The sequence below is a fragment of the Chelonoidis abingdonii genome, chromosome 10 (assembly GCF_003597395.2).
Source record: "Chelonoidis abingdonii isolate Lonesome George chromosome 10, CheloAbing_2.0, whole genome shotgun sequence".
NCBI classification, from domain to species: Eukaryota; Metazoa; Chordata; order Testudines; family Testudinidae; genus Chelonoidis; species Chelonoidis abingdonii.
Genome location: NC_133778.1, coordinates 57,858,350 through 57,882,251, shown reverse-complemented (window position 1 = coordinate 57,882,251; position 23,902 = coordinate 57,858,350). Strand labels below are relative to the sequence as shown.

The following is a 23,902-nucleotide window of genomic DNA, read 5'->3' as shown; positions in this document are numbered from 1 at the left end:
TCACTTGCCTAATAATAAGAGGCATTATCTTTTATCCATATTTAATTTTATTATGTCACCACTATTACAAGAAAATGATGTTCTTTTCAAACATTTTAATGCATTTAGTATTTCACTAGTCATCAGTTAAACCATTTTTTCTCTTTATTGGCTCTGAATTATAAATCAAGTAGTCTTTGTATAGGATACTGTATATGAATGTACAGTATATCATTATGATGTATCCTATAATGATGTATCTTAGACATGAAAACTAAAGATGGTGGTTTAAAGTGCTGAGGGAGAGAAAAAATTGGAAACATCTGTTAGAACTAGAGAAGACTTTTCATTAAAGTTTGTCATGTGTGTTTGATAGAAAGACCACACAGGGCCATATTCTGCTCTCATTTACATCCATCCATGATAATGGGTCATGGCTCATTATTTCTATCTTGAATGCAAAAGTCGCTGTTGGTAAAGATACTAAAAAACCAGCTTGGCACTGTGGGTCTGGCATAACAACAGTGCTTCAGGAAGCCTGAATCCTGGAATAGAGTTGGGATTCACACTTTTTGGGTAAGCAGAAACTGAATGCATTATAAAAGTGACATGCTTTGTCCCTGGAATGATGCTAACAGGTATATTACACATACTATGATTCCTGCCGGCATATCCATGTGGGGAGACTGGTTCAGGTTTTGGAGAAAATCTCTCCATTTAGTGCAAAGGGGTCAAAGTGTTGGAAATCAAAAGAAATAAGCCAATGTTGAAGCGATTGAAGTGAAAATTCCCATTACCTGCTACCACGAAGTTGGGAAACACACAAAACAGATTTCCTGATCCAGCATACTGTGGCAAAGATGGGAGTCAATGACAGTCACGTACAAACATCATTAGAAACATTGCAAGCAATTTGTTTGAACGTGACTATACTGAAACACATTAAAGTGGCAAAATTCCATAAGAAACTGCACCTTAAATGATCTAGGTATAATTTTATCAACAAGAGGCATTTTGTATACACACAGAGAGAGCACTTTTCCTAGGGCCTGTCTATATTACAAAATGTGTAGTTGAGTAGCTACACAGACGTATATGCATCAGTGTAACTGTCTGAGTGTAGACATGCTGATAATGTAGCTTTTCCCAGTGTGAAACAGTCCTGTTGAGACACTTACATACCCTTGCATATATATAGTGCCTATTGCAAGGGCATGTAAGGGGGGGTGTGTGTGTGTGTGTATAGATATATATGTTTTTGAGGACTTCAGTAACTCAGACATAGGGGGTTGTTACAGGAGTGGGTGAGTGAGATTCTGTGGCCTGCATTGTGCAGAGGTCAGACTAGATGATCATAATGATCCCTTCTGACCTTAAGTCTATGAGTCTATGAGTACAGATCTCATGAGAAGCATCCATGATGCTAGCTACCCTTCCATGAGTGTGTGTCCCCCTACTTCATCTTTATACCAACTTGTTAAGCTGGGCCCACAGTGAAATAAATTCTGTTTGGGTGGCAGAACTACAGCAAGCAGTTCCTCAAGGGGGTCTGCCTGTGGTACAGACATACCAGACCCCTTCCAGCACGAATTGTGGATAAAAGCCAGTATCTGGCCCTGAACATGTAGTCTTTACATATTCCCTTCTGTTACAGAGCTGTCTCTAAAACCTATTGTATGCATGGTAATGTCCAACATTATACAAGCCAATATATCAATCACAGGGGCCAAAGAGATTTACCTTTGAGTCAATGGAAAACAGAATATTGCTTATTGATTTTGTTTAGTCTGTTGTAATTGCCGATGGAATACAAGCTGATACAAATAGAATGAATCAACTACAAGCTGACTGCGTTCCTCAGTGAGTCATGTGAAGTAGGTTTCTGACATCCTTTATCTTCATGCACAGCCAGTGAGACAAGAGTGCTACTGTCTTCTGCTGGCACAGGGAGTTACCTCGGGCTATGCTGGAAAATGCTTTTTTCTTATTTTTAGTCCTGAATCAGTCCATGCCACTAAATGTATTCTTGTGAATACAGATACCACTTTGTTGTAGTACTCATGGGAAGGCAATGGTGTAACCTGTTTGGATGCAGCTGCAGACCACCTGTAGAGAAAGTCAAATTAGGGAGAGACCCCACTGTTCTTTGCATTAATGCTTTCTGTATTGTTGTTTCTCCCCTTCCCCCACCCCATCTCCTCTTCTATGTATCTTTCTCAACTGGGGAGTTATGGAGCACATTTTAAGGCCTTCTGTCCCTTTAAGGCATGTAGTGATTGAAAGAACTCTAGGATTTGAAAGACTTTAAAAACTCCCCAGTCACAAATGAATGATGTTGATGCAGAGAATCTTAAAACTGTTAAAATGAGTTTTCATCATGGTTTTCTTGCAATTTTTGTTTATTTGGTGAACTTTGAGTATCTGTACTTAAAAACACATTTAAATCTATCAAAAGTGCTTGCATTTTAAAGGGATCTGCCTTAATGGAAAAGTGGTTGTCAAGAACCAAAGCCCATCTTGCTGCAGTTGTTTCATCATCTCCAAAAGGAAAAAAACCCCTCATCAAACAAAAGAAAGTAGAGCTGCTCTAAATTACACGACTACACACTCTTTTCATATGAAAATGAATGAACATGTAAATATGAACTAACTGATCTTAATGACACTGGAATATCCTTTAAATATGAACTGGTCTGAGTTTAGGATGGATGGATAGCTAGACAGACAGATGGATCTGGGGGCGTTATGAGCCCTTGTGTGTAAGAGATAGTTGAAGTTTGTGTTGTATTATTTTCTGAGGCTGATCTAACTCAGACTCACAACATTCAGAGCACCTTAATAAACTAAGCTTTTCACTATTTACCGAACTGCAATATTATCATGCAGACTGATGCACCATTCTACCTTTTGTCATTTAAAAGGTGGCAGACTTGAAAATATCATTAGAATATATTTTGCCATCCCCCTTTTTTTTTTATCGGGAGTCCAAATGTAGCATTATTCATTTCTGTCCTGGGTAAAGCATGAAGTGGTCCCTCATTATGAATTTCTTTGGTATCAGCATTCATTGCAGTGGCGCTGATGATACTGAATTTAATTGGTATTAATGTGCAGGGTCATGTGTACTTTCCTCGAAGTTTCTGTGTAACTTTTCACTGATTGAAATTAGACTGAAGTGTTGTTGTGTACACTGCAAGTTAATGGTGACAACGTTGAGCCAGCTTCGAAGCTCAGATGCATGGCACGCATCCCAAGAAATCTGCTACGATGCTCCCACATACATCTATGCATATTTTTATGGTACAAGAGACATAAGGTGTGGAAAAGGAGCAGTCTCTCTAAGGGGGATGCAGCAACCCTATCTGCCAGTCATCCTGCCTCTGCTGTTCTATTCCTTTTACAGCCATTCTTCCTTTCCAATATCTGTATCTTTTATTAAATTCTTTAGGAAGGTGAAGAACAAAAGATTAATGAATTAATTTGCCTGGTTCTTTGATTGTTGTGAAAATGCCTGCTGTCTGATTTAGGTAGGGGTGTACTTAACTGATGAGTGGCCATCTTATATACTATATTTTTTAGTGCATGATCAACTCGTTCATTGAGCCCTTTTTTGCAAATCAGCAGTGAAATTAACCATCTGATTTAAGGGCCCAATGCTGCTTTGTTTGGTACATGGAACTCTCGCTGGAGTCAAGGGGAGTTTTGTTTGTACATTGGAGGCAGGATGAAGGAAGTAAGTACCTCATGACAGTGCATTCAAAAGACAATTTTTTTAAGGACAGAATGAGTACTAGTAAATTATTTTATGTGGCTACTGGAAAGGTGTTTTGACATAACACACCTGAATTAATAACTGTTTATAGAAATGTAATGCATAATAATCAATGTCCTTGAACATTCTGCTCATTCTTCTAGGTGACTTTTAAAAATTATTAGTTTTCGCTTTGTAAAATTGATTAAATCTCTTTTTACCATAAAATTGTCTAGATATTAAACATGAGTGCTTTAAAAAACAACAGATTATTAATGACATGAATCAATCAAATACAATACCATATAGGTACAATAACAAAGTCAAAGTTAAAAGCCCACAAAATATTAACAAAGCCCCAAAATCTAACTATTTTGTATTGCATGCTGTTTTAATGACTGTGATTTTAAAATATGCATAATTCCAAAGAGACTGCATGTTTCACATAAAAATTGCTATGATATAAAATATATATTTCCTTAAAATGTACTTATATCAAAAGGAGTGTGAAGTATTAGCTTTTTAATGCATATTTATCTTTTTGTGCAGAAGATTACTGTTTCATTTTAATTGCTCACATTTCCTGTTCTGATCTTAAGGTTTTATAGTAGGCAAGCCGTGACACAAAGAAAAAAGATTTTATTTGTTTGTTAACAGTCTTCAGAAGTCCTAATTTGGCCAATGTGTTCTGCTGCAACCTCTTGGAATGTCGTCTTGCAGTTTCAACAGTGACCTTATTTGGTTTCCCAGAAACTATGGTGCCTGGAGGATGCTATGAGAACAAGGACTGCCTTGTTAACAAGTAGCAAACTCTCAAAAACAAGATAGAATCTGATATAAATCATAATTTAGATGCACAAAGCTATGTTCACAACCACACTAACGTAATTCATTTACTTCTAGTTATTACTTATCTCCACCAGAACTACTAAGTTCAGGAATGCAGCTGCCTTGTGACTCTTGGGGTTATGGAAGAATGACATCACTAAATTTAAGCACATTACCATGCTGACATAGTGGCACCTTGTTTTCCCTTCCGCAGATAGAGCTAGGATTGTGTTCTACCCCCCGTTCTTCCAAAGAATACCTTCTTTTCCCCTTTCAAGCAGCTGCTATATGAAGGGTTGCAAATGTCACTTCAACTAATGATGAATGATGCTTGACCTCTGGACCTGTTACTCTGAATTTTATGCAATGCTAAATTAATATGAAAGATCTCAACTAGAAAGACTTTAGCTATTATGAATGCAGCAGAAATTATATCATGTTAACCAATCTGCATTTTTTTTCTGACCATGGTAAAATGTAGAGCTGTGCTAAGATTTTAATGTGTATTTCCACTCAAGATTAATATCTTTTAGTTCTAAAAATATTTTTGGAAAGCAAATTGGTTTGTTACAAACATTGTCAAAAGGGCACCTAGCCCACATGTCTTTGTTGTTTGTGTTTGAATATAATTAATTATGTAAAGCAATAGTTAGTGAGAGCTTAACAATTAGTAGAAGCTGTCAAGCAGTCACATGGAAATTACTAACTAATTGAACTACTGGTCTGTTATTGTTTCAGGAAGCAGCATTGAGTGTCATTCTTTTTATCTCATAACTTTGTTGTTATCACACATCTCATTTTTTAAGAAAGGTATACTTCATAGTAAACTAATACATAAATAACCCCGCTGGTAATTTCACAGTGTACAAAAATGTTTGAAATAAAAACACCTGTTTTAATTAGTATTCAGATTTGCTCAGTTAAAAGTGATAATTCTGTTCCAGTTATAAGACATTTTAAAGCTTTGAATTTCCATCTGTATCTTATATTATGATGTTTCAGGATTGTTGTGAGTTAATTATGTTAACTTAGGAAACATTTCTTGTATTTAGAATGAAAAACTTCAGCTTGAATAGACAGAAAAGCAGATGCTATCTTTCTTGTCAGTTGCTTTGTTGTGTGCTGCCTTGAAACTTTTCATATAATTTTGTATCCAAAAGGAAGTATGAATTTTTGAATGTCAGTGTAAGCTACCCAATATTTTAATATATCTCTTGGGGGAACTGGGTGTGTGGGACACCCGTGTATCTCTAGGTATATCTATACACTAAAGGTATGAAAACATTCTACTTTATACTTAAATTGTCAAATTATGCTCATTTATTCTCAAAATTAATTTTAGGAAAAACAGCTAGTAAAATGTGTCTGAAGTTTTTGAATAGTCTCACTCTTCTGGGGGTTTTTCATCATGCCAGGAATTATAATTGCAATAAGAGGAACTAAAATATTAGTGGTTAAATTAAAGTTCACAATGGGGAAGAACCATGTAAATTAAAAATATGGATGCAGACATACACAGCTAAAGCAGCATGGATGAACATGCAGTTTCTGTCTTAGAACGTGATGTACATTTCCATATGTATAAAGGTTGGGGGGAAAGGCATGACTTTAATAATTACTCCCAACTAAACAAAGGGCCATGTCTCCTATTTTCGCATGAAACTATGAGGAATGTGTAGAAAACTGAAGGAAAATTAATCATGCGGCATTAATCATCTTCATTTCTTTGGACTAGTTCTTTGCCAAAGAACTGTAAAACTTATTGATGTACTTACATGTGCCCCTCATGTAGTTTATTTCCATGTTAAGGTTAAACAAGCAAGGGCGCACACAGAATAGCACGTGGTGTTTTGGCAGAGTAAGCAGAGCCATGTTTTCAAGCATGCCATGCCATCTTTGTCCTGCCTACCCCAACTCAACCTTTTTGCTACTAAGCATGACCCAAGAAAGTCATGCCACAGAGTTTTGTGTGGGAAGAGGTAAAAAGATTCTTCATGTGTAATTTCTTCCTCCACATTTGCTATAGACACATCTACATATGAATACAAATATGGTCCTTAAGGCATGATTTTTCTTACTTTTAAGAGCTCAGTATTCATTTAAGATGGGTACAGTAGGTGCCATTAAAAAATCAACATTTGCAAGCAATTACTCTGCATTAATATCTGAATATGCCACTTCATCTTATGGCTAGATCAAGAAATAATTATGGCATCCCTGACATCAGAATGTGATAACTGCAGGCAAGTGTTATTTTTTTAAATGATAACCACTGCAGCACCACAGTTATGTACATGATCATACACAGAACTACATGCATCTATTTCAGTTTTAGACCCTCAGCTGGTAGAAATCAGTGTCGCTCCAATGAAGTTGGTGGAGCTATGCCAATTTACACCTGAGTAGAGTTATTTGACTCTCACATTGCATAAGAGTATTTGAGTGTGTGGAGGATTAGCCGTTGAATTATACATAGTAATAAATTATTAAAATGAAAGACTCATTTTGAAAACTTTTACACACTGTTCTGTAACTTTAAAACATATATTTTAAAGATAAACTTTGAAAATCAATAACATCAGTGAGGACCAGATCCTTTTCACATTGAAGAAACAGAACAATTCAAGATGATAATTATGATAATTCGACTTCATTATTAATATTAGAAAACCTACCAATGCATGTGAACAGGATATTTTTTCATGAAGTTATAAAGCCTTGAAAGTTTTATTTTATGCATGTAAAATGACCATCTCATGTCCTGATTCAGTTAAGTTTAAGCACATATCAAACTTCAAATATCTAAGTAGTCCCATTCAAGTCAAGCCTTAGATCAAGGGTCTTCAGACTTTTGTACTGGTGACCCCTTTCACACAGCAAGCCTCAGATTGCGACCCCCCCTTATGTATTAAAAACACTTTTTTAATACATATAACATCATTATAAATGCTGGAGGCAAAGCAGGATTTGGGATGGAGGGTGATAGCTTGCGACCCCCTATGTAATAACCTCGTGACCCCCTGAGGGGTCCTGACTCTCAGTTTGAGAACCTCTGTCATAGATGCAAGCACGCTAAACATTTTTTTGCTAAATGGAGCGTGTAAAATAAGTTAAGTGGTGGGGGTTATTTGTTTACTTTAAATAAATAAAAAGTTTTCCAAAACAGAGTGGACCAAATATCCAAAGAAAAGGCAATGGGAATTTGATAACTCAGGAGACTGATAATGGGTAGAAGATCCTGTTCCCTCAAAGTCACCAGTTATGGGGTTTCTCTTCACCCAAAAGTTTTACCATTTATACCTGTATAGTTATACTTGTATAGTCAAACCAGTATATCTCTCTGTGAGAATATTCTTATTCTGAAATAAAAATGGCCTTTTTTCAATATACTTTATCCCACATAAAGTAACCTGAAAAAGCCACTTTTATTCCAGCCATTCTGGAATAAGTGTGTCTACACGGGGGACTACAGAGATATATTTATAGCTATTTAAATTAATACCTTAGTATATACCAGTATAACTTTCCCATATAAACAAGCTCTAAATCTAACCCAGGACAGTAGCAAGTGAACACTGTTACTATCTGGTTGCTGATAAGTGGCCTATCTGACATGAGTTTAGTAGGCTCAGTCTAGTTCCTAGCTATATGTAGCACAACGGAAAATAATTGTTACCTTAGGTGGCATTCTCAACAAAGGTGTCAAGTGCTGAGTGTGTGCGGTGGAAGACTGACTTATCCTTTTATCTCAAAAGAGGACCTGCCAGAACAGGATTGAAGCACATTGATGAGGCAGTGTAGGGAAATTTCTATTACATAGATAAAGAGACTTTCATTTCCTGGGCAGTCTGATCTGCATTTTTCAAGAGTACTCAATTCCCTACAAATAAATCAGTTAAATAATATAAAAAGAAAAGGTCAGGTATAAGTGCTATAAACAGCCAATTAAAATAATGAAGGGAATTTCCTTTTAGTTTGAGTAACTTGCTTAAAATGACCTCTTCCAAACCAGAGGACAGGATAGAAAAAAAAATAAGCCTTATTCATAAGTTAGAGTGCAAATCCCACGGTTGATTAGTGATATGGTTTGTCTGAAATAGTTACAGTTTCAGACTTCCTCTTCTACAATCAGCGGGTGGAGACCAACATAATCCAATTAATTGTAATTCCCTTTTGTGGCACTGGTAAAGTGATCAATGATACTGTAAATCCATTGAAGTCTTATCTTTGGTCAGATAATCCACATGGATTCACATTATGAAACTAGTAACAACTCTTTATAAAGTTCTGATGAGCAGAATTGTTTTTGGCTTTACTGAACAAAAGATAAATTCTATACAAAATAAAAGGTTCTGTCCTTGACTTTTGTACATGGAATATACAAATACCTGACCACTGTGTCAGAACACCTCTTTCTGTTGGCTTGTGCCATAAATCAGTTTCATAAAGCTCACATATATGAAGCTGTATTCCTGACTTTCTGCAAACCTGGGTCTGAATCCTGCAAAGGCATATTCATACAAATAATCCTTACTCCTGTGAGAAGCCCCAGGTAAATCAATGGAACTACTCATGTGAGTTACATTTTGTAAGATCAAGCTCCTAATTTTATTTTCTCCTAATAAAGTAAACCAATGATCCATATGTAAAATATTCTATACACCAATATGTATGTGAGGTGTTTCTTTAAAGTACTGTAGCTGGAAATGAGGAATTGCTTAACTTTAGTTCAGGTATCAATCTGTCACGAGTTTGTTGATCATGCGTTACCCATGGAAGAAGTTATAATGATCTTTACTGTTTTGCTGATGACCTCCTTTGATTACCAAAACTCATTAATCAAGGAATAAACAAATTGTTTCTGGAATCAGGAAGGAATTTTCTTCCCATGCCTAATCCTAGTAATATAATTGACTATGTGCATCAAGTAGCTTATGGTTTGGATATTTGTTTGCTTTTTGTCTTCCTATGAAACATTAGAGATTACCAACATCTAGAGATAGGATACTGTATTTAATGGGCAAATGGTTTGATCCAGTATCGCACATCTTGTGTTTCTTGATCCCTTTAAGTATGTGTGACCGCTAGTTATGACAGGATAGTTATAACAGACCTGTTTTCACATCTATTGAAGTTGCTTGTGGAATGAATAAATGTAACCATTTTGGGGGGAAAACAGTAAACCATTTGTTGAGTTTAAATTTTAGCAACGTAGGCAGAAAAATTATGTTTGCCTTTTTTTCTTTTATCAAATTATTACAATTTAATTCCAAGAATGTTTTACCCTTTGGAATACATTATGTGTGAAGTCATTTATGACTCTTGGATCACAAGCAGACAGTGAATTACATTTTGAATAAGTCTGCCAAATATTGCAAAACATTGTGTATAGATTTTGAGGCTATAACTGGCCTTTGACAAGCTGGAAATAGAAGCAGTGAAAAGGGGAAGGAATTAAAGAACAATATGTCAGAATCCCAAACAACTCTGCTTTAATAGTACAATCCATATAAAAATCACACAGAATATGGAGATATTTTTCAAGCGCAGAGTTGAACAGAGACACTGTCTCACCCTGAATCTTCACTTCCTCTTTGTACAAGATCTCAAAAAACCTTCAGTAAGAACAATGTCGTCTATTTGAGCCTCCTCTGATTTGTGATAGCATTGTCATCTATGCTGAAGTACCTAAAGAAATTATTAAAGACCTGAACATAAAAGGGTAAGAGTATGAACTCTATATTTATATCATAATTTTGTCTACTGCGCAATTACAGAAACCAAAAAGATGGCAATGGATTGGAAGCTGGAAAGGGAGATATTTGCCCTGTCTAATGTATACTATACTAAATCACAATGATCAGGTGAAGAGAAGAAATAAATCTGTACAGAAAGCCTTCGGATGGTAACATATATAATGAAAAGCAAGCTCCCTATATAAGAAATAATTTGACACCTGTGTCCTACAATCCAGGATGTATGGAGTACTGTTGTTAGCATTTACCAAGAAAATTGAATAAAATCAAATAGCTGAGATTTAGGAATAAGGAATACATATGTTTGGTGCAGAATAATGGAGACAGTTGGGAGAACAAACAAAAAGAACAAAGCAACTGTGAAATTAAAGTTACTATGTCACAAAAAGAAATGTCCACTTGCAAGAAGACATTTTCTTCCCAGCTGCATAAGAACAAATATAATCATTTCTCATGCCTCTTATTTGTGTGGGCTATATAAGGTCCGTGATCCAAGTTCTGCCTTACATCTGAGCTTTGTTTAGTGCAGTGAAGGGTGATAGTCATCAGGATTCTGAATCTGCTATGTGCTGGCCTTGGCATAAGTACAGCAGCTTCATAGCTATGCTAACTTATACCATTGGGGTATATCCTCCATGACAGAGGCTCTCAACCTGTTGTCTGTGGACCCCAAAGGTGCTGCAGTGGTGCTGAAGTGGAAGCAAGAATCTGGCCCTGTGGGCTTAGTATACTCAGGTTATAGAGCTAACACACTGGATATAGTACCAGAGGGGTAGCCGTGTTAGTCTGGATCTGTAAAAGCAGCAGAGAATCCTGTGGCACCTTATAGACCAACAGACGTTTTGGAGCGTGAGCTTTCGTGGGTGAATACCCACTTCGTCAGTACACCGCAGGTAGTGGAAATTCCAGGGCGCTATATAATGCTACAAGCAAGCAGAGATAACCTCAGGGAGATGAGGCCCTGTTTCTAGCAGTAGAGGTGTGAAACCGGGAGAGAAACTGAGTTCTGAATGGCAAGCCATTCAACAGCTTGTTAGTCAGAGCTGTGGTGTCAATATTAGCACGAATGACTGAAGCCAGAAGTTTTCTTTGAAGTCTGTCCTGAAGTTTTTTGCTTGGCAGGATGGTCCCACCTTAAGGTTGCTGTAGTGTGACAGGGAGTGAAGTGCTCTCCTACAGTTTTTGTATTGCCATTCCGATATCTGATTGTTCCATTTATCCTTTTCCGTATGCGTCACATTCATTGCCAATTACATAGCAAGGAGGCATTGCTGGCATATGATGGCGAATATTACATTGGTGACGTGCAGGTGAAGAACAGTTAATGATAAGGCTGAAATCTGGTTAGGTCCTGTGATGGTTTGCTGGTGTAGATAATGTGGCAAGGTTGGCATCGAGGTTTGTTGGCATGGATTGGGTTCCTGAGCATAGAGTTACTATGGTCGGTGGCAGTGCTGGTGAGAAATACGTTTCAAGGTTGGCAGGTTGTCTGTGGCAAGGATGGCCGCCACTCAAGCGTTGAAATATGGGATCATTTGTCCAGGAGGTTGTAGATGCCTGATGATGCGTTGGAGGGGTTTTACTGGGGGCTGTATGTGATGGCCAGTGGACAGCCGCTGGTTTTCCTTCTTGGGTTGTCTGCAGTAGGAGGCTTCGGGTACACCGTCATGCTTCATTGTTGATACTGTTCCTAATTTTCTTATGTGCGGGTATTGAGTTTTGAGAATGCTTGGTGGAGATTTTAACAGGTATAGGTCTCGTTGAGGGGTAGAGCAAATGGGTGTAACCTCAATGCTTGGGCTGGTAACACGGAATTGTGTGATGTCCGGGATGAAGCGAGCATGAAGAAGGCATAGCGCGGTCTGTAGTGTCGATATAGGGTGGCTGTTAATGTGACCATTCACTTATTGCACCGTGGTGTCTAGGAAATGACCTCCCATGTTAGGTTGGTCACAGGCGATGATAGTGGGGTGAGAGTTGTTAAAATCATGGTGGAATTTTTCTAAGGTCTCTTCCCATGTGTCCAGAATGAGAAGATGTCCCATCAAATGTAAGCATAGGTAAGAAGGGACGTGAGTGGACGAGAGCTGAGAAGCGATTGTTTCCAGGTCGCATAAAAATTTGGGCTTTGTGGGGCCTGTAGTGCACATGCAGTGCCACTGAATCTGGAGATATAATAGTTCATCAACTTGAAATAGTTGTGTGTGAAGTATAAAGGCACGAGCTCAGTCAAGCCAGTTGTGCTGTGGCATCATCAGGGATACTGTTCCATGACAGCATTGTATTCCATCGTGTGGGGGATTTTGTGTAGAGAGCCTCTACATCCAGGGTGGCTAGGATGGTTGTTTCTGGGAGGTGACCAATGATTGTTAGTTCATCAGGAAAATCAGTGGTGTCACGGAGAATGCTGGGATGCTGGTGGGCATAGGGTCTGAGCAGAGAGTCCACATATCCAGACAGTCCTCAGTGAGAGTAACCAGTGCCCAAGATGAAATGGGGCATCCAGGATTTCCGGGTTTGTGAATTTGGGTAGTAGATAGAAATAACCCTGGTCGGGGCTCTAAGGTATGCTGATTGTTCTGGTGTTAGTTTAGGGAGTGTCCGGAGTAGATGGTGCAGTTTCCTTAGTTCATCCTCAGTGGGATCTGAGGGAAGTGGAAGTAGAAATTGCTAATTGGAGAGTTCTGCGGCCCTCCTTTTTGGTAAGCAGACCTGTTCATGATGACAACCACCTCTTTATTCAGACCTCTGGATGATAAATGGCAGGGTGTTCCTGAGGCTTGGGACTGGCATTGCGGTCTGCACACAGTTGAGCAAGCGGTGTTGTTTTCCACGATTTCTGCCTGTGCACGTCGGCGGAAGCATTCATGTATAGGTCCAGACATGGATTTCGACCCCTCAGGGAGTCCCATGTGGAGTTCTTCTCTGTGCTGTTGGAAGACAGTCACTAACGGAAAAGGATAAATGGACACAATAGATATCAGGAATGGCAATATCAAAACCTGTAAGAGAGCAACTCAACCCCTGGGCACACTACAGCACAGACCTTAAGGGGCCATCCTGCAGCAAAAAAACTTCAGGACCAGACGATCAAAGAGAAACTTCTGAGCTTCCATTCATCTGCAAATTTGACACCACCGCTCTGAACAAAACAAAGACTGTGAATGGCTTCATTACAGAACCAGTTTCTCCTCCCTTGGTTTTCACACCTCTACTGCTAGAACAGGGCCTCATCCTCCCTGATTGAACTAACCTCGTTATCTCTAGCTTGCTTGCTAGCATATATATAGCTGCCCCTGGAAATTTCCACTACCTGCGTCTGACGAAGTGGGTATTCACCCACGAAAGCTCACGCTCCAAAACGTCTGTTGGTCTATAAGGTGCCACAGGATTCTCTGCTGCTTTTACACTGGATATAGGTTATTATGTGTGATCCTACTTATGGTTCATTTATGGTAGTATGCTTTATGATAATTCTTAAGATATTTTAATTGTATTTTTGAGGACAGATATTTGATGACATATGAAACCACTATTCTTCCAGTTTATAATAGTTGATTCACTTTATTAGTGGTTGTGCTGCAACAAATAGCACCAGCATTTAACCCTTAAAATCGTATTTGGAGAGAAGGACAGAGTAGAATATGGTAATGATAAAGCTTGTTTCTGCATACCAATTTAAGTCTTCATTTAGTGTCACTGTATATTTTTATGCTTCCAGTTATTTACAGAAACTGATAAAGTGGTAACATATTTGATGTAGTGGAATCACCAGCTGACCATGGCTCAAAACTTTTGAACTACTTTTAATGTTTTCATGGTGTACTATTTCTGAGCTGCTTGTAATTTTTTTGACTATATTGTATCTCTGTCTTCAGAAACAATGAACAGTTCATCCCCGTGTGACTCCATGGACTTCTGTGAAGTTACTCTGAGGATGAATATGGTCCAGTGTGTCCAAGTATAGAAATCCTATTTCTTTCTGGCACACATTATGATTTAAGTTAGCAGCACTGGGTTGTTCCAACTTGCCCTCAGGTCAGTGAATTGTCATTTCAGAGAACTGGAATAAACAACATCATTAACACACATTAAAATGTTTTGCTTTTTAGTGACGGTTGCTCAGTAATTTGCACCTAAGCACCATGATAATGGGCATACTAGTAATACATAGATACATACGTAAGTTATTTGCTTGTCCTTTTATCCATATATCGTCTATTTACGTCAAATGCTGTAAAGTAAAGGCTTCAATTTTCCATTACGAGGTCCTTCCTTTGAACTGGTGGAGACTTACACGGTAGGGTAGTAAATGCTGTTTTTGTTTTACTGATTGGATCCATGAAGATCTGTCAACAATAAAGTTTGGCGAATTAAGCAAAAAGCTATTCATGAATATTTTACATCCTTCCTGCGCCCCTGTGGGCACCCAGTGCGGAAACGATATACATAAACATATTACCAATAAAACCCAGTGATTCACTTCACTGGTATGTCCCACTTCTTTTATCAGCTTGAAAGGTCCTGGAAGAGAAAGATAAGATAGGACTGTGCAAATCTAGACAATAGGCCACTTTGAGCCTGGAGAATGGGAGAGGAGAAAGCTTCATGCAGCTTGAACAGAAGTGTCACAAAGAAGGAGAGGACTTTGTCGGTCTGCATGGGATGGGTGTTCCATACAGTGTGTTCCATGGTTCAGTGTTAGTTGTTCAGATGAATGTCTGAACTTTTGGATGCTTATTTAAATTGAAACTCCAAAGCTTTTGATATTTTCCATCACTACTTTAAAATACAATGTCATCACTTTGAAAAGGCAGACAGCTGGTTGCTTCCTTATTCCTAACACATTGATGAGATTACATCATTACAGGGGTTTTACCAAAGGAAGCTTCATCTTTAATTGAGCAAGTTTTTGTCATTTTTAACATACATTTATGTTGTCAATCAAGCTAAAACAAAGTAAAATAAAACAAGCCTCCTACCAATCCTGAGGATGTTCAGACCCAATGTGAAAAGGAATAGCAGAGCCTTGCACCGATTCCATGGTCAGGTGATACAGCATTGCTTTGTGGCCCGGGATTTCATGCAACTTACCCCAGACTAACCTGTCCTGTGTAGATCCTTTGTTATGCTGCTGTTGAGTGAGTGATCGGAGAAGTGTCTCTAAAAGAACCTGTCCACACAAAAATGATGGAAAGAGTATTAAGGGGAAGGCCATTTGATGGAAGAACTCTCCTTTCTCCCCTTCCCCATTGCCATGGGAGAGGGCTTTATTTTGTTTTGGGGCTCCATTTTGGAGTTCTCAGCTGGAAGATATCTACTGGGTCATGCTGGCCCAGTTTCCCTGGCTTTTAGTCAGATGGGTAGGAACCCACAAATGACATGGAATGGGTAAGGCATTTCACTTCCTCAGCACCCAGATAAGGGAGGGACTGTGGGCCTTTGTAAATGTGACAGTGCAAGGCTTTCCCTCAGGGAAATGGTAAAAATAATATAAGTATTTAATATCAAAAGGAGCCATTTCAAGATGACAAGCTGTATTGTCCTCCTTTTGAGAAGATATTTTTGAAAACAGCTTTGAACAGAGGCTTAAGTTCTGCTCTTGTTCTTTCTTTACTTACAGTATAATTCCAGTTATCCAGTTTCCAGATATCCGAAAATCCTAGTTATTTGAATCTACACTGTATCCCCCATGTAGCCCTATGTTAATTAATAGCACTTCCAGTTATCCAAGTGCCGGTTGTCTGAAAGTTTCAGATTTCTCCCTGGCCAGTCAGATAAATGGTAATGTACTGTATCGGTGTTGGTGGTTGTTTTGTTGTTTTGGTATTTTGTTTCCCACAAAAATAAACAAATGGCCATTTTGAATGCCCCCAATTAGCCTAATGAAAACAGATGCTATCTTGAAAATGGTTTGGAATAAGATTTTCCAGCTCCCGAGGAACCTCTGTCCGCACTCCAACACACCTTTCTCAGTATTCCGTTGTAGCAGTGTAGAACAATGATCCCCAATGCATCATGAGAAACCGACCTGACCCCTAACTGTGAGACATTAATCTTCTCCAATTATGTCTCTGTTCCTCCCCGTTGTCCCTGTCACTTCCCACTGCCTTCTTATGTATTTGTCTTTGATCCTTTCTCCTTACCTTTCTTTGGTTTCTTTCTCCTTAACTTGTTCCTTTCCCCTTCTATCCATTGTTCTATTCCCCATTCTTCTCCATGTTTTCTCTTGGTCTTTTTGTCCTCCACTTTTCTCCCCTCTCTCTCCTATCTCAACCAATTCCAGGTCTCCTGTTTTTAAATTGTGATCCATACTCCTTTCCCTCCTGCTTTAACACATAACAGATAACCAGTTAGCAGGCGTCATGGAACTATTGCACTGATTAGACTAACTGAGGTGGATTCATTGGCAAAAGACCCTCATGAAGGGTACACATACACTGTGGGCTATATTCTGATATCTCTGTTCACACTGGACAGTCCCTTACTCTGGGAATGAATGGGACAATTTGCAGAATGAACTACAGCCTAGAGTGGCCCTTTGGGATTTACCAGCAATGTGGGATGACAGCAAGATATGCCCAGTAAAATGATCTAAAAAAAAAGGATGCTTCACGAAATAAAGAACACTTGAGAGAAAGGCTCAAAGGATCACTACTCTTTCCAGAGACAGAGCCGTATGCAAGCTAGTACATCCTCTAAAGGAATCTGATCCTCTTTAAAACTTAGGTCTTGGTACAGTCCCGATTATTTTGTTTAATTTTTTAATTGATCTTTCCATGGATTATTTTTTCCATTTTGAGGAGAAGACCCTTATGGTGCACATCAGCCACTCACACATGAACACATATTTGTTTGCTCTGGAACTAGTACAAGAAAAAAAAATTAAATGGTATACTACTGAAAAAGCTGATTTAAAAATAATAACGAAATCGTTAAAGCCCACACTCCCTTCATGAATGTAAAACAAATGTAACTTTTTTTCCCCTAAGAGTCTTGATGAGGCCCCTCTAACTTTCTTCTTTTCACTTTGTCACTTATCATTCTTAGCATTCTACTAGCATAATATGTTTGTGAGGCTCCTTAGATGTGCTTATGTCTGTATCTAAGATAAAATGATATCATCTGCCAATTAGCGGGGGAATAATCAAATGCTTGACAAAAGCGGCAACTTTAGGGCCTGATCCTATAAGGTGTTAAGCATCCTCCACTCCCAGGGAAATCAGTTACCAGATTTATGTACTCTGGATCCAAATCTTTACTTAGGCAAAACACTCACTGACTCCACTAGGAGTTGTGGCTGAGTAAACTCTATAGGATCAGGCCCTTTGTTTGAAATGAAATGCATTTGAAATGTATATATCTTCTGAATATGGCCCCATCACCACAGTATGTGAGTGACTCCAACCAGTAGGAACAGAATTAAATGTTACATTGAACGGACTGATATTTTCTTTTTTAATTTGTTTTTTACTGTGTAATATTTTTACTTGACATTTTTCCCTTCTAGCAAACATTTTTTAAAAAAAATCTCTTATTACTAGAGGGTAAAGTGACACCCTTTGCGTTCAAGAGGATACATTCCTAACACATTTCCTTGAGGAGCTGGAAATGGTGCAAAAATCTGGGAAGATAAGTCTCTGTAAAGCCTCAGAAGCAAGCATTTCACATTAGACATTTAAGACAAATGCATGGTAAAAACAAAGGTTTTTTTTAAGGTTTCTACTTAAAGTTCTGTGCCAGAGCTACAGTACTTATACATTTTCTAAATGTGTTTTAAGCAATAAGTTGTACAACATTTTTAGAACATGTGTTAAGCTATTTCTCTAAGAATGAAGCTCTTAACAAAACATAAGCACTCTGCATGAGATCTTAGCAGCAAAGTGCTTAAAAGATAAAGTAAGAATGGGTACCATGGGAAGAACACCAGCTGTAGAGCACACAGGTCCATTATGAGAAGTATGGTAGTGGGTAGGGAGAAAATGATTTAATCAGGAGTAAAACCAATTTTATTATAAGGACACGCAGGGGGTGTGGCACCATAGTGAGAGGGACATTTCAAAATATCTGACAGATTTCAACAATGTGAAAACCCACCCTGTTCTTTAAAGTGACAGTAAACCCCATTAGGTCTCTTTTTTTGATGCTATTGTGAACAGTTGACTGTTTAAAGCTGGTCTGCTAAGATGCTGTCGATCTATTTCAATAGTGTGTGACAAAATAAAAGGCTAATTGTTGAAATACGATCAATCAAATATGATCTTGTGGTCTAAACAAGGTCCCTTCTGCTAATTCATTTCAGATCAAATCATTATTTTTATGGTCTAGGTAAGAATTTGAAGTTTTTAAAAAAAGAAGAGAGAAAAAAACCATGTGATAAGCACAAGTTCACTGTTTCAACTTCATTGACACATATTACTATAAATTGAGGCATGGGTGCATTAACTTATTTATTTGCAGACACTTTCTGAGTCCAATATTTCATAAAACATTTATTAGCATTCATAGAGAAACACAAAGAAATGTGCATCCTGAAGTTGAACTTCTTCCCGAAAGCAAATTCTCTATAGAGAAAAACCACCAGAAGAACTGAAATTAATGGTGTCCAGGTTTTTCCATTATTTTGTATAAAGAATGGAATGATAAAAATGATGTTAAAATTGGGTAAACAGGATGGACTTGAGTCCAACTGAACTGCTAAACACCCAATTTCAATGAGCTTTGGTATAGCTTGCCAGGATTATGTTGTTTTGATTGTTTTCATGGTTGTCTCCAGATTTGTACAAAAACTAAAACTTGTCTAGAAGTTAAAGTCACACTACACATTTTAAAAGCCAAATCCATTTTTGGGATAGCAGAATTTTCCAGAGAGTATGTATCCTTTTAATTGTAAGGGGTATTTACACTTTCACAGAGTTTTATATGGATTATGATTCAGTTGTTTATTGTGTTCTCACAACACCAGACTTTTATAACAAGAAGACAAAAATAGAATAATACTCACACAATCTTGCTTTGTTTTTATTAGAAAATTTATTTTAGCATTTAGTTTCTTTTATATTTAAATTCCTTAGCTCAGTCAAGCTTCAAAAGAAAACATTTTTGTTGTTTGCAAAAACAGTTTTGTAAGCACTTGTGGTTTGTCTTTAGTGTGTTATCATTTTTGACAGCTTTGCATAGCCTAGGTAGGCCAACAGGGGTCTGTCTAATATTGTTGCTGGGCAAATCTTCCTCCCAGAGATGAAAACCAAACAAAATATTTTTGAAGCAGTAAGAAGGAATTAATATCCTTTCTCTCGCAGTACTCTATTCCTTGCTGACATTGCATTCAGGCAAAAAAGGAGAAAAGTGTTACCCGTTATTCCCTTGTACATAGCAAGGCTAACACATGTAAAGCAATAACTCATTTTCTATTGCCATGTTTAGCATATGTCTCCTGTTGGCTCAGCAAGGCCTTTAGGCCGGTCCCTTGAGCCGGCCATCGTTGGCAACTCTTAGCCCCTCGGCCTCAAAACCAAATAGCTTTGAATCATGTTGAGCTGTGATGCTAATTTTCATACTGAAGCATTATGGGAATAAATGTATCTGACATACTGTGTCAATGGTACTGTCTCTTTGTGTCTCTTGTTTTTTGTCAGCTGCATTCCTACAGATGGTATTCCATTCAAAATGTGCTCTTCCTACCAAAAAAAAACACACACACGCACACACACACATGCACAGCACCAAACCTCTAGGTGCAGAAGGCTGTTAACGGTTGCTGATGATAGTAGGCAAACATTAACATAATAATTAGTGTCTTGTAATTGTTTCATTAAAACCAGTTGTTCCATTTCTCCTCATGTTTTCCCAGAAGAGAAGCTGAATTTGGACGACAGCCAGTGGGAGGACATCCATGTTGTCACCGGAGCACTCAAGATGTTTTTCAGAGAGCTGCCTGAGCCACTGTTCCCATACTGCTTCTTTGAACAGTTTCTGGAGGCAATAAGTAAGTACATCACATACAGTAGCAGTTAGTGAAATAGCCTATCAGTTAGAAATAATCAACCAAAAAAAAAAAAAAAAAGGAAGTACAGAGGCATCTCTCACATGATTTACCTTCCATTAACCCTGATCCTGTCTTATTGGTTTTGATTGTCTTTTATATCTGAAAACATTTTATTATCAAATTGGAAAAAATACTATATTGTCTATGTGCAAATTTTAAATTTTAAAGCGGGTAAAAGAGATTGAGGAAAGGAATAAAATGCTTGTATTTTGTCTCATTTCACTGGAGACATTCTAGATTGATAATTTGTGTACCTCCTATCACAATATTTTAGTGCAGGACTAATATCTGTGAATTTTAAGAGCATCTACTCATATTTTGAGGGGATAGTTCAGCAGTATGTATCCAGAGTGAGATGCATATCTCAGGTTGCACAAGGTTGCATACTGTGTCTTACAATGACCGTAGGTATAATGCAACAATATTTGTGATATTTTCTTTTTCAAACCTATTATGAATTTTGTTTAAAAAATTACTGCAAGTAGAACTAGTATTTTCAAAACACAAAGCAACTTCTGGTACATATAGCTGGGGGTTTTATGCTACCAACACTTCTCTAAATTTAATATCTTAGGGTTCACTTTGTAGACTGTGACAGCTTGGGGAGGGAAATTGCCTGCCAAACAATCTGAGTTTGGGCTTTTTTTCTCTCTCTCTCTCTCTTTTCTTCTCCTTTAAAAAAAGCTTGCAAGCCTAACAGGAGCTTAAATAAAGCCCAATAAAGAAAAATCTCCAGGAAAAACAATACAGCACTTAGGGATCTGTTCTCCGAATGACGCTCACGCATAACTGCCATTACTGTTAATGAGAGTTGTGCGCGCGCGCACATCAGTCAGAGACTATGGAAACCTTAATGTGCTGTTTAATTTGATTTTATGTTCATAAGAGTGTTTAGGTTCAACTAAAGCTCTTCATGACTAGCATCAGATATAATGAAGTTGAATAAATCTCTCAAGATCCTTCTCTTCTCCTCTCGGCTACTTAAAGATATCCTGTAGTTAAATACACAATGCAAAGAAAATGCATCTTATAAAAGTTCACTTTCGGAGGCTCAATCCATGGCCCCCCCCATCATCTTCTTTCATAGCCCAAGAAAAATTGGAGTAAAGATTGTCTTCTGGGATTTGAGTCACATCTCACAGTCTCTGTAATGCTCAAAGTGGGATGGGGGGAGTATACCCATTTCTTACTGTGTTCAGCTTCCGCTTCTGTGCTGCATTGGAATGAAGAGATGTTCCTTTGAAGTACTGACATTCCAAAATGCACTTTGAGTGGTGCCCCATCTACCCTCTATATCCTCTTGATGTACTGGATCTTTGGTGCTTCAAGAGGATATAGTAGGTACATGGGGCACTATCTGATGTGCATTTTGCTTCACATCCCATTTACTTTATTCCACAATTAAGTATTTAATACTTACTCTCTGCCTTTAATCTCTTTCTCTTTCTGATGTGCAGACTCCCTCTCATAATACTGCTCTTTTGGGTCTAAATCTAGGCTTTCTTCACTCTCATTACTACCCCTTGCAGTCCTTTGTTTTTGTGCTTCAGCTGAGCCAGAAGAAAACAAATCCTTCACGTTAACTTATGGTCTCACCCTCTGGGTTAGCCTTCACATGCAAAATATTCTGCTGGCTCATTTTTTCCATATCTTATTGATGGAAATAACAGGTAACTAGCAATAAATGTGTGCATTAATATTTGAAAGCTTGTGACAAACATACCCTACTAGCACAGTTGCCAACTTGCACATGGGTAAATAAGCAATAAGCCACAATAAGTCGAAAATCAAGCCAATCGCATTTCAAAAAAAGGCCAAATCAAGCCAGTCCCTAAGAACCCCAACACTCTATGTAACTAGATCCCCCTGGCATGCAGTCTGGGACTGTGGTGGGCCTGCTGTGCACCCCTAAGTCTCTTTCCACCTTGCCACTGCATGCCCCTTGCCCCTGCTTGCCCCACCTCCTTCTTACCCCTGCTTGCTGGGAGCCGATTAAAAAATAAAGAAGCAACAAGCTACAAGTCAAACAAGCTACAAGCAACTCACAAGCCAATTAAGCCATAAACAAGCCCAATTTCTGCAGGGTTTTTTGTGGGTTTGGCATGACTGCCTACCAGTGCACTGATATTTAAGACTGGTTCTCCAAGTTTTGTACTGGTGACCCCTTTCACATAGCAAGCCTCCTAATGTGCCCTCCCACTAAATTAAAAAAACTTTTTAATATATTTAACACCATTATAAATGCTGGAGACAAAGCAGGGTTTGGGGTGGAGGCTGACAACTCACGACCCCCCATGTAATAACCTCGCGACCCCCTGAGGGGTCCCACCCCCCAGTTTGAGAACCCCTGATCTATGAGAAATTAATGTTTCTGCTCTTTTAACTATTATTAATCCTTGTTATGATTCTGAAAACTGTTATACACATTGATAAACTAATGAACAGATGTTTTTGAATAGGTTTTATGATAGTTTAATTCTAAGAATAAAATACTAGCAGTCTGATGAAAACATTATTTGCTGCTATTCGTAATCCTTGGTCCTTGTTGCTTCCTTTGTTACACCTCAGGATGATTTCTAGCTAATCCGTCCATCTAATGTAATCTACCAGCTCTATTCAATCAATCTGTATATCTGGCCCCTACAAGCATAGTATCTATCTCTCCATATGCTTTCGATTAGCTAGAAATTACCTTAACAATTTACAAAACAACCCGCATGGAACCTTTTTATTACTTTTAGACTTAGAGTCAGGTGTGTATGTGATGTGAGCGGAGGGGTGTTGTTTTCTGTTGTTCTTTTAATAATCCATTTGATAATATAGGGGCCCTTTCATGATCCCACTGAAATCAATTACAAAACTTTCATTGACTTCAGTGAGAATGACGTGAGACCAGACCCTTGCCACTGCCCCCATCTGGCTAGTTTGCATTGCTCAGTAAACACTAAGCAGATATGAAGCTACCTTAAGTAGGTATTGTGGGATTCTCCTGTTGTAGATGAGTCCCCTGGGTGCTGTAAAGATGAGCTAGGTGGGTCTATGACACTGATGCCTAGTTTCTATCAGGGAGTATTGCCAAAGTGAAGTGTACTCTGGTGATCCTGCATCAGCAGAACAGCTGTAAAGGGCCCTTACTAAGGCCTTGTCTACGCTGCCACTTAACAGCGCTGCAACTTTCTCACTTAGGCATGTGAAAAAACACCCCCCTCAGCGCTGCAAGTTTCAGTGCTGTAATGTGGCAGGGTAGACAGTGCACCAGCACTGGGAGCCACGCTCCCAGCGCTGGGAGCTATAACCCTTGTGGAGGTGGGTTTTTCAGAGTGCTGGGAGAGCTCTTTCCCAGCACTGGTGCCATGACTACACAGCCACATTAAAGCGCTGCCACGCACTGTGAAGACAGGCCCTAAGTTACAGAAGAGGACAAAACAATCCTAGGATTAAAGGAGAAATGGTAACTTAGAGCTGCCCCACCCCACCATCAAACCTTGGGTTTTGCACTGAGCACTGCTTAGATCTATGTATTTGGGGAGGAAGATGAAG

The 23,902-nt window shown here is 38.5% G+C and overlaps 1 protein-coding gene across 2 annotated transcripts in view; it reads left to right on the top strand.

The window, feature by feature from the left end:
* ARHGAP15 (Rho GTPase activating protein 15) overlaps positions 1–23,902 on the top strand; it is a 467,195-nt gene that overhangs the window by 365,483 nt on the left and 77,810 nt on the right. For both annotated transcript variants that reach the window (XM_032780498.1, XM_032780495.1), the window contains one exon: positions 20,168–20,302. In XM_032780498.1, the coding sequence (XP_032636389.1) occupies positions 20,168–20,302 (135 nt within the window). The remainder of the gene's footprint in view (positions 1–20,167; positions 20,303–23,902) is intronic.